This window comes from Myotis yumanensis, unplaced genomic scaffold (genome assembly GCF_028538775.1).
Source record: "Myotis yumanensis isolate MYYU_CA2020_CCGP unplaced genomic scaffold, mMyoYum1.0.hap1 SCAF_3, whole genome shotgun sequence".
Lineage (NCBI taxonomy): Eukaryota > Metazoa > Chordata > Mammalia > Chiroptera > Vespertilionidae > Myotis > Myotis yumanensis.
Window position 1 is genome coordinate 186,545,391 of NW_027223754.1, and position 15,866 is coordinate 186,561,256.

General features: G+C 37.8%; 1 protein-coding gene and 1 non-coding gene across 2 annotated transcripts in view; both read left to right on the forward strand.

Moving 5' to 3' along the window:
* Positions 1-15,866, forward strand: part of SLC15A5 (solute carrier family 15 member 5) — a 74,439-nt gene that overhangs the window by 17,544 nt on the left and 41,029 nt on the right. Inside the window, exons 4-5 of the mRNA XM_070407827.1 lie at positions 10,657-10,877; positions 15,378-15,564. Coding sequence (XP_070263928.1) covers positions 10,657-10,877; positions 15,378-15,564 — 408 coding nt within the window. The remainder of the gene's footprint in view (positions 1-10,656; positions 10,878-15,377; positions 15,565-15,866) is intronic.
* Positions 13,911-14,039, forward strand: LOC139007925 (small nucleolar RNA SNORA11). Its single transcript, XR_011471051.1, has one exon. It is a non-coding gene; the product is annotated as a small nucleolar RNA SNORA11 (small nucleolar RNA).

The following is a 15,866-nucleotide window of genomic DNA, read 5'->3' on the forward strand; positions in this document are numbered from 1 at the left end:
CCTTAAATATATTTTTATTGATTTGAGAGAAAGAGAGAGGGAGGGGAAGAAGACAGAGAGAAAAACATCAATCAGCTGCCTCCTGCAAGCCCCCTACTGAGATCAAGCCCACAACCCAGGCATGTGCACCGAATAGGAATTTAAGTTGCCACCTCTCCGTGCATGAACTGAGCCACACTGGCCAAGGCAAGCCTCTGTGGTCTTTGACTATTCCCTTGCTTCCTTGTGTAAGATAGCGCAGTGGTTGGCAAACTGCGGCTCGCAAGCCACATGCAGCTCTTTGGCCCCTTGAGTGTGGCTCTTCCCTAAGCCTTAAGAGTACCCTAATTAAGTTAATAACAATGTACCTACCTATATAGTTTAAGTTTTAAAAATTTGGCTCTCAAAAGAAATTTCAATAGTTGTACTGTTGATATTTGGCTCTGTTGACTAATGAGTTTGTTGACCACTGAAGACAAGTTTCAACTGGGCTGACTGGGCACTTCAAGTCTCTGCCACGTATCTGTTCCATGCCAGTAGGCTACCTCAGGAATGTCCTCATGGAGATGACAGAAACACAAGAAAGAGCAAGGCCTCTCAAATTGTAGACTTAGAAGCATCATACTTGCACTTCTGCTTCATTCTATTACCCAAAGCTAGGCACATGGTCAAATCCAGAGACAGGCAGAGGACACTTCAAAGTTAAATGGCCAAGGGGGTGGATGCAGAGAGGGGAAAAGATCATTCAACCCATCAGCAAGACCTATCAATTCTACCTTAGAAATACTTGCCACACCTGTCCAATACTCCTTCTATCTTATTGCTACCACCACTTCAGTTCACCATGATCTCTCTTACCTATCACCACCTGACTGCTCTGTCCAAACCTTTCTTGTCCATTCCTTCTCAGACCATTCTCAATGCAGCAACGAGAATAAACTTAAAAAGAAAACCTGCTCTGAGCACTCATTTAATTAAGTCTGCCAAATGGTTTCCTATTGTTCTCAGGATAAAGGTGAAAATCCTGACTAAGGCCTGAATTGTTTTCAATTTTCAATTGAGGGATTATTTTAAAGCAAATAGATGAGTCTGGTGAAAGGGAGAAAGAGAGTGAAGATGGAGTGTGGGAAAGAGAGGCTTTGTAATGACTTCCATGTGAGGACAGCCTGGGACCCCTTTCTCCAACCTCATCTCCTTCCATCCTTTTTCACTTTATGGTTGGAACACATCATAATTCCCAAACTTGTACACTATTTCAAGCCTCTGGGGTCTTACTTGAACTGCTCTGTGTCCACGTAGAGAAGTAGAGTTCTTTATCCCTCCTTTTGGTATGGATTCCAAACCCTCTGCCTTATGCCAGAGAGAGAGGGAGGGAGGTTTTTGGCGAGGAGGAGGTTTTTGGCAAGGAGGCCCTAGGGTCATCATTTCCTTCCCTGAACTTTAAATCTACTCTTTCTCCAAACAAACAAACAAACAAACAAACAAAACAAAACAAAAATACACCTGTGTTTTCTCTTTCCATATAATGCAATCTAGAGACTAGTCTTGGCAATAGGGATGCTCATTGCTACTTAGTCTATCACAGTTTCTAGGTATTTCAGTGCACAAAGCTAGAAAATGTTCTTTTTTCCCTTTCTTTCTAAGAGAATCACCATTTAGATTATACTAATGCCATAGTCAAAACCAGTGCTATGTGATTTTTACCTAACTTTATCAAACTTAGATCTTTTTCTACTTCTTCCCATGCCCCAAATCCCAGTTCTCAATAACAGCAATATATTTGCACATTTGCTTTATCTCAAAAGACACATTCAATAGTCTGAGACTAACACTACCACCAGCAACATGATTGTTTGAAAAGGGTTTCAAGATTTTTCTTGTAGGTTTTATTTCTTTATGGTATAACCCCTAAGAATGTTCACTAAAATAATTATGTTTCAAAGTCATTTGGTATAGTTCCTTTCCATCTTATTAAACCACTAACTTTATATACAATTAAGTGCATTTGTTCCATTTTTCTTTATACTTTTAGATGGTTTTATTTTAATTTTGTTTGTAATTATGTAAAATTTATGTTCAAAACAAGGTATATATATTCTTATATTCTCTCCTATTCCTTTAGGTGTCAATTTATGTATTTTTAAAGAATTATCATTCCTTTTTTAATGAAAGAAAATACTAAAATGTTATATGTGTGTGTGTCTCTATGTATATGTATTTCCTCCTTCTTATATAAGCAGTAGCATATTATTCACACTTTTTCTAGCCTGCATTTTTCATTTAATATAATCTTGGGGTTGTTTCATAACTATATATAAAAATATTCCCCATTCCTTTGTATGGCTGCATAGTATTCCATTGTGTGGTAAACCATTGCCTATTTTACCAGTCTTATATTGATACACATTTGGGTTGTTTCTCTACTTTTGCTGAAAGTAGGTTCTGATGAATAACTTGAAGTACACCTCCCTTTGCATGTCTCCCCAGATGTCTTTAGGATAGATTCCTACAAGTAGGATTGCTAAATCAAAAAGTAAACCCATAGATGACATGCACTGATCATCAGGGGGCAAACCCATAGATGATATTGCCAAGTTTCCTTCTAAAGTGGTTATACCATGCTATATGTTTTTTTCAAAAATGTATGAGAATGCCTGTTCCCCCATAGTCTTTCCAACACAGTACACTGTCACTTTTCATTTTTGCCAATTTGAGGGTGGGAAATGGTATTTCACTGAAATACCATCTCTATCTCTTTTAGTTTTCCCTTATTAAATAGTTGACATCTCTCTTATTATGAGAAAAGTTGAACATCTTTTCATTGCTGTAGAGTAATTTGAATTTTTCTCACTGAACTACCTATTCATATATCTAGTGCATTTTTCCTTTGGGGTTATGGAATTTTTCATTTGATTTTTAGAAAATTTTTATATATTGATGATGTTAACCCCTGTGTATTATAATAGTTGTAAATATTATATTCCATTTGTCATAAATCTTTTAACTTTGCTTCTTCTATTATCATCCATAGAAAAACTTATTAGGTTTATTTGCTTTGTTTTTGAGGGGCGTTAATGTTTATAATTAAACTAGAGGCCTGGTGCACAAATTTGTGCAGTGGTGGGGTCCCTTGGCCTGGCTGACGATGGAGGCCTATCATGGGGCCAGCCAGTGAGGGGGGGAGGGACCCCGAGTGGTTAGCCGGCCAGCCCCCCTGATCTGGGCCTATGGGGTCCAACTGGCAGGGGGGAGGGACCATGGGAGATTGGCTGTGGGAGCACACTGACCACAGGTGGCAGCTCCTGCATTGAGGGTCTGCCCCCTGATGATCAGTGCATGTCATAGTGACTGGTCGACCAGTCATTCTGGTCATTAGGTTGTAACGGTTGCTTAGGCTGTCATATGTATGTGTGTGTGTATGTATGTATATATATATATATATATATATATATACATATATATATATATATATATATATATATATATATAATCTAATCTAATAAAAGACAAACATTCAAATTGACCGTACCTTCGCTACGCCTTAAGCCACGCCCAGCAGCCAATCAGAGCGGCTATATGCAAATTAACCCAACCAAGATAGTGGACGGCAGCCACGGAGCTGGAGCGAGCAGGAGGCTTGGTTGCTCCAGTGATGGAGGAAGCCAAGCATCCCGGCAAGCTCTGAGCTCCACTGAAGGCAACAACGTTTCAATTATAGAAGGTAAATAAATCCCAGAATAAAAAAAGAAAAAAGAAAAAAAGGAGCAGCTGGGAGCTTGGGTCGCCGGAGGGCTTGGCCAGCCTGAAAACTGCCCTCAGCCCCTCACCCAGACTGGCCAGGCAACCCAGTGGGGACCCCCCACCCTAAAGGGGGTGTGGCCAGCCTGAAAACAGCCATCAGCCCCTCACCCAGGCTAGCCAGGCACCCCAGAGGGACCCCCACCTTGATCTGGGACACCTTTCATGGCAAACCAGCCGGCCCCCACCCATGCACCAGGCCTTTATCTTATATAATAAAAGGGTAATATGCAAATTGACCCTAACAGTAGAGTGACTGGAAATGACTGGTCACTATGACACACACTGACCACCAGGGGCCAGACACTCAATGCAGGAGCTGCCCCCTGGTGGTCAGTGTGCTCCCACAGGGGGAGCTCTGATCAGCCACAAGCCAGGCTGACAGCTGTCAGTACAGTGGTGGTGGCGGGAGCCTCTCCCGCCTCCTCAGCAGCGCTAAGAATGTCTGACTGCAGCTTAGGCCTGCTCCCCGCTGGCAAGTGGACATCCCCTGAGGGCTCCCAGGCTGCCAGAGGGATGTCTGATTGCCAGCTTAGGCCCAATCCCCCGGGAAGCGGGCCTAAGCCAGCAGGTGGTCATCCCCCGAGGGGTCCCAGACTGCAAGAGGGCACAGGCCGGGCTGAGGGACCCCCCCCAAAATTTTTGTGCACTGGGCCTCTAGGATGGATAGATAGATAGATAGATAGATAGATAGATAGATTGATAGATTTATCAATCTTCTCCTTCATTGCTTCTAGAGTTTGAACCATGCTGAAAATTTTTCTTCACTCCCAGATGATAAAGGAATTCACTCCTATTTTCTTTTGGTGCTCATATTATTTTTTTAACTCTACAACTCTGATGCATTTGGAAATTATATTAGAATAGGTTTTAAGTGAATTTATCTCTTTTCCATATGACTATCAAATTATCAACCTGATTTACTAAAAAAAAAAATCTATATTTTCCCCACTCATTTGAGATGTCACCTTCACTATATACTGCCATTTACATTTCTGGAGTTTCTATTCTGTTCCCTTCCTTGATCTATTTATCTATCTTGTTTAACAATGATCTTAATTAAACATATTTTACTTTCGGTAGTACTTTTACTATTACCACTGTCTCTACTAATCTACACAATACCACTAATAACAGGCAATGAGTTGTATTTTTAAAAATTAAGTGCCTTCACCAGTGTCACTTCATTTTCACTATATACTTCTGAGGTAGGTAGGAAGAGCACTGTCTATCTTTTTACATATGAGACTTTATATAATTTGCCTCTGCTACTGTAGCACCTACATATCTTTATCATATCACGTTATACTGAAATGACCTATTTATGAATACAATTAGAAAATCCTATGTCTTACATGCTTGGAATATGGTAAATGCTCAATCAGTGCTTGTTATTCTTAAACTGAGTGTAGAGACAGATGCATAATTTATTAAATGACTTACCCAAGGCCTCACAAAATGGCTAACATGGAACCAAAGCCCCGGCCTTACTTTGCTATATATTGTGTTCATTTTATTGCACCACATACTGAAGCATGAAGCGTAGAAAACAGCATCCACAGAAGCCTCTGACCCTGTCTCTCAGAGCTCCGTGGCCTGTGGGTCACAGCTAAGCAGAACACGCCCTTCTGGTATTCTGTGAAATGGGTTCAACATGCCAAAAGGTGTCTGAGAGATCCTCTCTGTCAGCCCCAAATCACAAAAAAGAGGAAAATTAAAGTGTGAGCTTTTATTGAAAGACCACTCTGACATTTGCTGGAGTATATAATTATCAAATAATTCTTTGTGTTTGTGTGTGTGTGTGTGTGCATGCTATATATGTATATAAGGTGTAGATTCAAAATTTCTAAATAACTATTTAGTATCCACCCATTTGCTTTTCAACCTCATATTTGAAAAAAATATTCATCTAAATAAATAAAAGTATTCAAGTTATACAGATATATGTCATTAACTGCCAGCCTATTGTGATCCACATGTTAAATTTTTTAACATGCAATAAAGTAAGCTTGCTTTGGACATTGACCAAAAAATTTATAAGCTGCTAGTAAAAGTGTAACAGGAAATGTTTGTCGCTGGTTTGCTATACACAATACTCTATAAAGTGAATATTTAGTTTTTTTCATTTTGTTTTGTGTTGCCAAGTTATCAGATCACCCAACTCTGATGAAGTAAAACTCTTCCCTCTCGCAAAGTATATAATCTTTATTTTGGCTTCTTCCTCTCTGATGACTAAATTGGAAATTCCTCAAAGCTGTAATTCAAAGCCATAGGTGACCTTAAAGAAGTGATTTTTTATATGCTACCTTTTATTTTAAGGTAACTTTTCAAATGTGGACCGTGCATTCCATTATGTTTAGCTGTCAAGCACGGCCTTCATTTGCATTTCTTCCCACTGCTATAATTTTGAGAACTGGCAGGTGACCAAAGAAGAAAAAATGTGCATCTACCATCTAGAGTGCAATGTAGGCTTTTTTATTATAATTAAGTAGCATAGATATTCATGATTAGATGAAGGTCAGAGGAGCAGAACATCAGAGCCAAGGACTTGAAGGTACAAAGAATAGAAAAATTGCTTTCTAAAGTTTTTTTTTAAATAGTAATGGTGACAATCTTTAAGTTTTGCAATAAAACATTTTAAATAGCTCATCTGTTTTATTTTAAAATGTGCACGCCTGGTGTGCTTGCACATTTAAACTGGAGCTTGAAGTCTCAGTTACTTCCCATTTCTGCTCCTGGTGCAGAAAAGCAATTTGAGAATTATAATGACAATGGATTTTTTTTAAAGGCTGAGTCTACATGACACCCCAAACTATTTGTACTGAGGCATGAGTTTTCTATTAAGTCTAATGGATTAATCCAAGGAGGCAGTGTGATGTGTAGATGGAGATGTTTTCAACTCCTAATTTTCAGTGAACTCTGCAATTTGATAAGACAGGCAGATTACTGTACAGTTTCTTTGCTTGCCCTCTCTAGCTTATTGGCTCTCTTTCAGTCCAGCTGATCAATTTAGGTTTATTACTTCTCCAGCCCTCTGACTTACAATGCACATTGTTTACTCTTCCTCCACCTCCTTAGCTAAGTTTTCTCCTCATAATTGATGCAGAGCCCTAGGATTCATTCCAGGGACCCTGGCTCTTCTCTTCCCACCCTCTTTCCTTAAGTAACCTCTAGTTCCATAGTTTTTAATGCCAACTATATACCAAACGCTCAGTTTCATATAGACCTCTCCTCTCACCTTGAAACTCATGTACCTGACTTGCTATTCAACTTTTTTTTAATCCTCACCCAAGGATATTTTTTCCATTGATTTTTAGAGAAAGTGGGAGGGAGAGGGAGAGACAGATAGAAACACTGATGTGAGAGAGACACATTGATTGGTTGCCCCTGGTATGCCCCGGACCAAGGCCAGGAGTCTGTAACCGAGGTATGTGCCCTTGATTGGAATCAAACCTGGGACCCTTCAGTCTGCAGGCCAGTGCTCTATCCACTGAGCCAAACCAGCAAGGCCCTATTTTGACTTGGTTATCTAAATCTCAAAGTTAACCTGACCAAAATTCAACTGTTGATTCTTCCAACTTCAAACTTACTCCTTTTTTATCTTTTCCATCTCAGTGTAAGTCACTAACACCCAGTTGTTCAGGATAGAAAAAGTAGCCGTCCTCAATTTTCTCATTTCTTCAACCTCTTTTCACATCATAAAATTCTATTGATTGTTCAAAAGCACATCCCATCCTGTTCACTTCTCTTCATTGCCACTACTATGTCCAAGTCACCATTACCTTTTTGTCTGTCTCCGAGCTTCCTCTCTGATCCCTAAAATCCATTATCCAACCAGAGTTTCAGAGTAAATTTTTAAAAAATATACATCGTATGTTATCTTTACTCTGCATAAAATATCTTAATGGTCTCCCTTAACACTGAGGATAAAATCCAAGCTCCTTACCTTGATGTAACATCTGACCCCTGACCAACTCTTGGACCACATCTCCTCCCAATCTTTTTCTCACTAACTGAGCTACTGACTCATTGGTCTTAATTGTTCCCGAACTTCTCCCAGCTCATGATGTGCCTGGTATATGCTTCCTGCAAAGTTCTTCATTTACTTCCAGTCTATTCAATCCTCAGTTCAAATTTCAACTTTTAAAGTCCCCTCTACACCAAACCCCACAATGGGTCTCTATCTTATCTATTTTGTTTTTATCATTGGATTTGTCTAATATTTTCTCACTTGCTTACTGTCATCCCCAGTAAAACTTAGGTCTTGCTTACTGCTATATTTTTAAGGCCTATAAAATTCCCTGGCACATAGTAGGTATTTAATAAGTATATTAAATGAATAAATAAGTGCATTCACATTTGTTTGGCATCAATTATGAGCACTCACAGTGCTGGCTCAAATTTTAGACCTCTTTCAAGCTTAATCATTTCTTGTTCTTAACCATTTTATTTTTTATTGCTTCATATCACCACATCAGATATAATTTTCCTTGTTTAAATAAATTCATTTTTCAAAGTGTGTACTCAGTTGAAGACAGTGCTGCTCAAAGCCTCATCCATGGAGCAGTGCTGATCAATAAACTGTTTTTTTATTGAAACAAAATAAATACAGACACTGAGAGAAAACATGTAGAAGTATTTATGAGAAGTTGCATTTTATGTCTGCTGCATCTAATAATAAAAATATAAGGACTTATATTTGGTATGTCTTTGCTTCTTATTTTATTCTTTTGGTAGGTCATTTTTGTTGTAGTTCACAGATGTATTGACCATGATGATAGTTCAGAATTTTTTTAAAACTGAGCTTTTAACACAGCTAGTTTAAAATGCACTAATCTAAGCCATCTCTCTTTAGAAATAATATGATAGCAGTATTTGATTGCTTAATAAAATTATAATAAATTTAATCAATTTATCATGCATAAGAGTGGATCAAAATTTACTTTGCAACAGATATTTTTGTTTAAAACAAATATTTTATAAAGTCCTTAAATTTGAAATATAGGAAGAAAAATAGAGAAAAATATCTTTAGAAATAGTCTTTCATCCTGCAAATAGTTATCATTTAATAATAAAGCCTGTTTGAAAGTACAGAGTAAGTTGAATCTATGCCAGTAACAACCCTACTATCTATCCACCCAGCACTGTTTTGCAAGAATTGAGCAGAGAACAGGTTGAAAAGAAATAGAGACAAAATCATAAGGAAATGTCAGGAAGGTAAGCCTCCTAGCCCAGACCTGTTCAAATTCAGTCTCTAGTCTGTCTGTTCATCAAGACATTCTCAGTTCTCATCCTACTAAAACCTTAAGCAAACTAATTGAAATAGCTAGGAAAGTCTCACAAGAGAGCAATTCTTCCTGCAATAATAAAGAGATATCCCTATTACTTTTTTCCTAAGAGATACAGACCTTGGCCACTTATAGGTGCTTCTGTCCCTTTGACAATCTGTCCCCGGGCCTTTTATTTGTGTCTGGAAATAGTGACTAAAAAGAGGTAATAGTGACTACACATATGAGCCCATCTTGTGTCAGCAATTACCCAACACACTTCCACTTGACCTCTCAACACACTTCACAGAGGCCACCAAAGAACCACTGCTGTAATCATTCTTGGTCACTAATAATTTGTACTGGATTTGATTCAGTGACTAAGAGGTAAAAGGCTCCATATTCAATTACCAGGCCCCCAGCTTCCACAATTAATCAAAGACTGACATAATAGATCTATTACAATTCTCAAAGAAAAGACCAGGTCAAATCAATATAATCATTCTAACCATAAAAAGCAATATTAATATTCTTCATTCAAATATAAAATTCAAAACTCTATGGTATTTAAATGAACTTGTTTAGAATGCATTTCATCTAGAATTTTATTCTAGGAAACTTCAACATAATCAAAATGACAACCAAACTCTACTTTGAGTTTTCATAGCAGTCTTCTTTGGAGAAACTCAGACGTTTTCACATCTACTGTACCATTTACCCTGAAACTATGGTTTGGTGTCTAATGTAATTTGTGAAAGGATTTATCTGGTCAAAGGGGTTCTGTAAAAAATTGTAACAATCATAATAATATAACTGAATTGTTAACTAAACAGTGGTCTTTTATCTGTCCTATATTAGAAAATCCTAAAGGAATCCAAGAAAAGGTGGAATCTGAATCATGAAAGAAGCAACAATGCTGTTGCAAATCATTAGCAGTAAGGGACTGCAAACATCTAAAGCATTAAAATGCTTCTGCTACTAAAGCAACAGACATATAAACTCAGAGGAAACTACTGAAAAAGTCAAAAACCCACTAATCCAATCTGAACTTTTAGTGACACTATCAACATGTATAAAGTCATCTGAAGAGTTCAAAGTTTAACCTTATGTCTGAAATTCAAGGATAAAGTCGAAGCAGAGAACACATTTCCCTTCATCTCCATGTCAAAATAAGAAACCACCTTTTACATGACAAGTGAAGATTATTTATATAACACTTTGTATTAAAAAATTGTACCAGTTCTTTGTGTTAAGACTGTAAAAGAAAGTTCAGGTTGTCTTATCCATTAATGAGTTAAAGTTAGAGACTTCTGAGAGATTCTAAAAATTTTACTTCGGTGTTTTTTTGTTCTTTCTTCCCCTTTTTAATATGTTCCCATTGATCTTACCTTTTTCATGTTTTACATCAGCTGTCAAGCACCACTTGGGCTGGTCACCAAAATGCCAGAACCCTTGTCAGAGCTAGTTTTTTTGAATTCAATCCCTTGGGTGCTAAAGCCTTCTCAATCACTTTACTGTCCTTCATCCATACAATTGTCATCTTTTTGATTGACACCTTGGGAACAGAAGAACAATTCCTTTACTAATACATACTGTCTCCAATTATTTGCAGGTTGCTCCCTCCTGACAACCTTTGGGGTGTTTGTTAATGCACTGAAAACATGCTGTCTACGATATTGCCATCTTCGTGGAGATTTGACGAGCTGGTTAGACCATGCTAAGGAAAAAAATGGTGGCTGCTACAGTGAGCTGCAAGTGGAAGAGACAAAATGTTTTCTCACCCTTCTCCCTCTCATCATTTTTCAGCTTCTTTACAAAATGTGCATAATGCAGGTAAGGAAGGGTAATTAGTACTACCCACAAGAACAATAAAATAATTGCATATTAACAAATAAACACTTGTTTTCATCCCAGCAAACACCTCCCCCATACATTTCGTCAGGCAGTTAAACTGTAAATGCTTCTAATTATTACAGACTCTAATTTCATTTGCTAAGTGGGGGCAGGTAGAGGCGTACCTGAGGAGACTCTTGTTATGTTGTTTCTACCATAGAACTATAAACGTCTGTTGGTAGGTGCAGACAATACTTCAGAGTGCATAGTTATAAGGCAGAAGAGCAGCAAATAAAAATATGAGATCTATGAGCAATTACCCAACCTCCCTTTAGCCAAAGGTTTTGCCTTCCTCCCTCATTACGCCTTTAAAAACTGCTACTAACAAGTAGCTAGCTTGACTGATTTGAGTACCACCCCCACTGTACGCTTAAGTGTAAGTACTAATGAGCAAGTGATTCTCTCCCTACCCACTCGCAGTTCCTTGGTGAATCAGCCAGTCCCTATGCTGTGGAGAAATCAGAGGAAAAACACTAAATCCAAAGTATCTTTTATAATGTATATGATTTAAACAATTTTTGATGTAGTAATGCTCAAAGGTTAACATACTTGTGAAGAAATATTATGATTTCTTAATATATTCTCATATATCAAATGATTACAAAAATCTTTGAAGAAATTTGGGACTGTCTTTGTTGCTAACTCCCAACTTGGAATTGAGATGGCTAATGAGTAAGTTGTACTGATATATCATAGACCCACAGAGCTGAAAAGAAACTGAGATTAACTTACTCAACCACTTAATTTGTTGAAAAGGAAACTGAGGCTCAGAAAAATTAAGTGATTTTGGAGGGACATATCCATTCTTGGAAAACAGCCATTTTTGTTTGTCATACTGTGTTCTACTTATAAAAACAGCAGAATTGAGTAATTGAAATCAAATCTGTATGTGGATATAATTTCTATCTGATCCTTTATAGACAAGTTTGGTGACCCTTACTCTAAACAGGCATGAAAGCTAGGCTAACTGAGTAGATTCAAACTTCCTCCTGACTCCACAATAGTAGTTGGCACAAAAACCCAATAATATTACCCATATATATGATAATTAATATCATAAAATAATTTAGAATGAAAAAATTAATGAGCACAAAATCACTAAGTGATTTATAGCTGGCCTTGACTTTTCTGTACAAGTAACACAAATTACTGATTCTTTATCTTCATAATGTAGTGACACCTGGTACTTCTTTTGACTGAGCCTTCTCTGAAAAATGTCATATATTTTTTAATTTGACACAAATTACAATAAATTCTGATAAACTAATTTGAAAGCATTTCACCAAATCTAGGGGCCCATTTTATTGCAAAGAACCAAAATGAATACTTATTGACAACCTATATGTGTCATAGCTTCTTAAAGATGACTTCACAGTATCTACTTTAATCCCTACAGCAAGCCTACCTAGCTCATACTGTCATCCTAAATCTGAGGCTCAAGAGACATTAAGTGACTTGCAACTTGCTCAAGGTCACCTTACTAATATGTGGCATAGCGCCCATTCCAACACAGAGCTGATATCAACTCCCACACTCTGCTATTACCCACAATGCCTTTCTTGCAGCTGGGTTAAAAATAAAGACTATATAGGTTCCACATTATATGCAGTCATGTTTATCAGAAACTTCAAAGAAAATAATTAGAATGTACTCAAGAGACGCTAAGGAAACTTCCATTGGGATAGGCTGGAATTAGATTTTTGCTTTCAGAGAAATAATCACCAGTATAAAAATCATCAAAGAACCAAGAATAAAACATCATAGAATTTCACATTTTAAATTTAGTTGCCATTATTAACCTTCAGTTCCAAGACATACATTAAAAATATGTTGATATGAAGGCCAATGATGTTGCCATTTGACATTCCTTGGCTATTCAAAGGTGAAAATAAATCTCTATTGATAGCAATTATTTCTGAATACTTGGAGGCTTGTCTGAAGTAAAAGTATTTAAAATTTTAAAAGGGGATGATTTCACAACTTGAGGCAGAAGCAAAATGATTTCAAGCTTTTAAGACACTGGAGCCTTTTCTTAGATTAGGCAATATATTAATATTGCTTCACTAAAGATTAATAGTACATTTGCCACATTATTAAGTTAACAGGTTTCTGTGTCTGTGATTCATGCTGATAATAACTTTATTCCTATTAACAATAATTCTCGCTTGAAATCAGTAACAGAAACTTCCAGGTTGTGCTGGGAGCCTTTCAGTCTTATAGTGGTTCTGCTGCCAGCACTTTTTAAAAATATATATACATCATTCATTTCCCTCTGATTGGGCGATATGCGCCTAATAAGTTTATTGAACTAGCTAATGTTCCCTTCACCTTTGCCATCTGTACCCAAGCAAAACATCCTTGTTTACAACCCCATGGGTCAAATTAAAGATAGGAAGATAAATTATCACCGGGACATATTTTATAGAGATAGAAAAAAAAATCTCACTGAAAATGTGGTTCATTCCTACACAGCAATAGACTCATTGTACAACTGGTGGGTTAACAGCTGTACTGACTTATGACTGATTCTATACCCTCTCAAATTGCACAATTGATGATAGAGAAGTTAGTGAAGGTTTCAAATGGGAAGTTACCATCTGGATGTTTGAGCAAGGCTGCCCTCCCAGAATGATGGGAGATGGGAATCTTGAGGTAGTTCCCACACTATTAAGAAAAATTGCAGAATCCATTCCTCAAGAGCAAGCCTCGGGTTGACTTTTCCTCCAAGACACTTAGTAGCTTTGTGTGCTACTGGGAATTAAAGAAATTCTCTGCTCCTAATGATAATGATAAAGATGGGATTATTCCAACAAAGCTCATAAACTAGAAAAGTGTAGAGGGACCCCCTTCTCCATGACAATGTGCTTTAGTTCTGATGTTATAACCTAACAACAGGTTCAGAATATAAGAGGTTCCAAGTTAGGCTTAGAGTTTTAGTTAGTATTTGAGTTATTTTAAAAATGAAGACATTCTTGGGTGTGGAGAGAGCAGAGCGCCTGAAGAATGGCTTCTCTGTGTACAACACATCCAACAGCAACTTGGGCTTACTCCTCACGGGTGGCAGAATGCTATGGCCTTCCTATGACATTACACCCTATACATGAGAAAAGAAAAGAAAAAGAAAAAGAAAAAAAAGAGAAAAAAATAAAAATGAAGACATTCTAACTCACCTTTGAGGACTTGGAGTGAGGCAGAGCATTTTTCTTTTCTTTCTTCCTTTCTTCCTTTCTTTCTTCCTTCCTTCCTTTCTTTCTCTCTTTCTTTTCTTTCTTTCTTTCTTCTTTCTTTTTCCTTACCTGCTACTTTATTATACAAACCTTTTTCATGTAGTTCCCTTTCTGGTTCTCTAGTGCCACACATTGATTTAAAAGGAGAGGAGAGCCCTAGCCCATTTGGCTCAGTGAATTGAGTGTCGGCCTATGGCCTGAAGGGTCCTGGGTGTGATTCTGGTCAAGGGAACATATCTCTGTTACAAGCTCTATCACCAGCCCTGGGGTTGGGGCATGTGCAGGAGGCAACCAATCAATGTGTCTCTCTCACATTGGTGTTTCTCTGTCTCTCCCCATTCCATCCCCATCCCTTGCACTCTCTCCAAAGATCAATGGGAAAATAACCTCGAGTGAGGAAGGAAGGAAGGAAGGAAGGAAGGAAGGAAGGAAGGAAGGAAGGAAGGAAAGAAGGAAGGAAGGAAGGAAAGAAGGAAGGAAGGGAGAGAGAGAGAGAAAGAGAGAGAGAGAGAGAGAGAGAGAGAGAGAGAGAGAGAGAAGGAAGGAAGGAAGAGGGAGGGAGGGAGGGAGGGGAGGAGGGAGGGAGGGAGGGAGAAAGAAATGTTCTGGAACTCACCAAGAGAAAAAAAATTATATATATATCAAATAAAAAAAGAAATTTAAAAAAATTTTAAAAAGGAGAGTAGAGGCATAAGTATGTCTTTTTCTCATGTTGCTTGGCTCATGTTAGAAATGAGGCCAATCCACAAACACAGCCTCTAACAAGTTATGTGCTTCCACCATGGAAAAAATCATGCTACTAAACTACTATTAAAGGGTCTATTCTAACCTCAAGCTTTTTTCATCAGCGTGAAAACAAAACACTTAATACTTTCTACTGGTTTTTGCTTTATTATTCAAAGAAAAGGTATATGTAAAACTGAAGTTATTTGATTTTTTGTGTCATCCTAAACACAAAAGTAGGGCCATTTTTACTTTTACTAGGAAAATTAAGAAGATAGACTAGATGACAAAAGATTAGTTCATAAAGAATCAGTAGTATTGTCAGTAGACTACACAGAGCACTTACTGCCCTTGGGGGCTCATAATTGGGACCTTGAAGACCTAGGGAACATTCAGATCATCTGTTACAGACAAAGCATCTGCTGCAGGATTCTTTCTCCAAAGTTAAACCACTGTGTCAATGCTTGCTCCTTTGCCCCCTCAACTATAGATTCCTTCAGGATATTATCTGCAGACCACGAATTCCAACCTGAATTTGGATGGATTTCTTCTGCCAATTGCAGTCATGAATGTCACCAGCATCCTGCCGCTATTAATTCTGGCTCCTTGCATGGAATATTTCAGCACCTGCCTATTTCACTCTAAGAGAGATGGACCATTTCTGTTGGCATGCATTCGTAAGTACAATTTACAAGTAAATTATTTGCAACTTTTTAAAATAAAAATACACTCTGCTGAGCTCTAAGCTGGAGATATGCTCTACAAGGAAAGTCTGATTTTGACAAATTGGGTAGAAGGTGAATTTGAGAGTGATAGCAGGTAATCTCTATGCAGATATTGGTGTCTGCCCCATTTTCCTCCCATTCTTTTATGCCTGCTCAGTAGACACACCTGATAGAAAGACACGGTGAAACTTCCAGTACCACCAAATGGCCTATCCTTCTTCAAGTAAAGTAGTCCTCACTCCTAAGTCAATGCT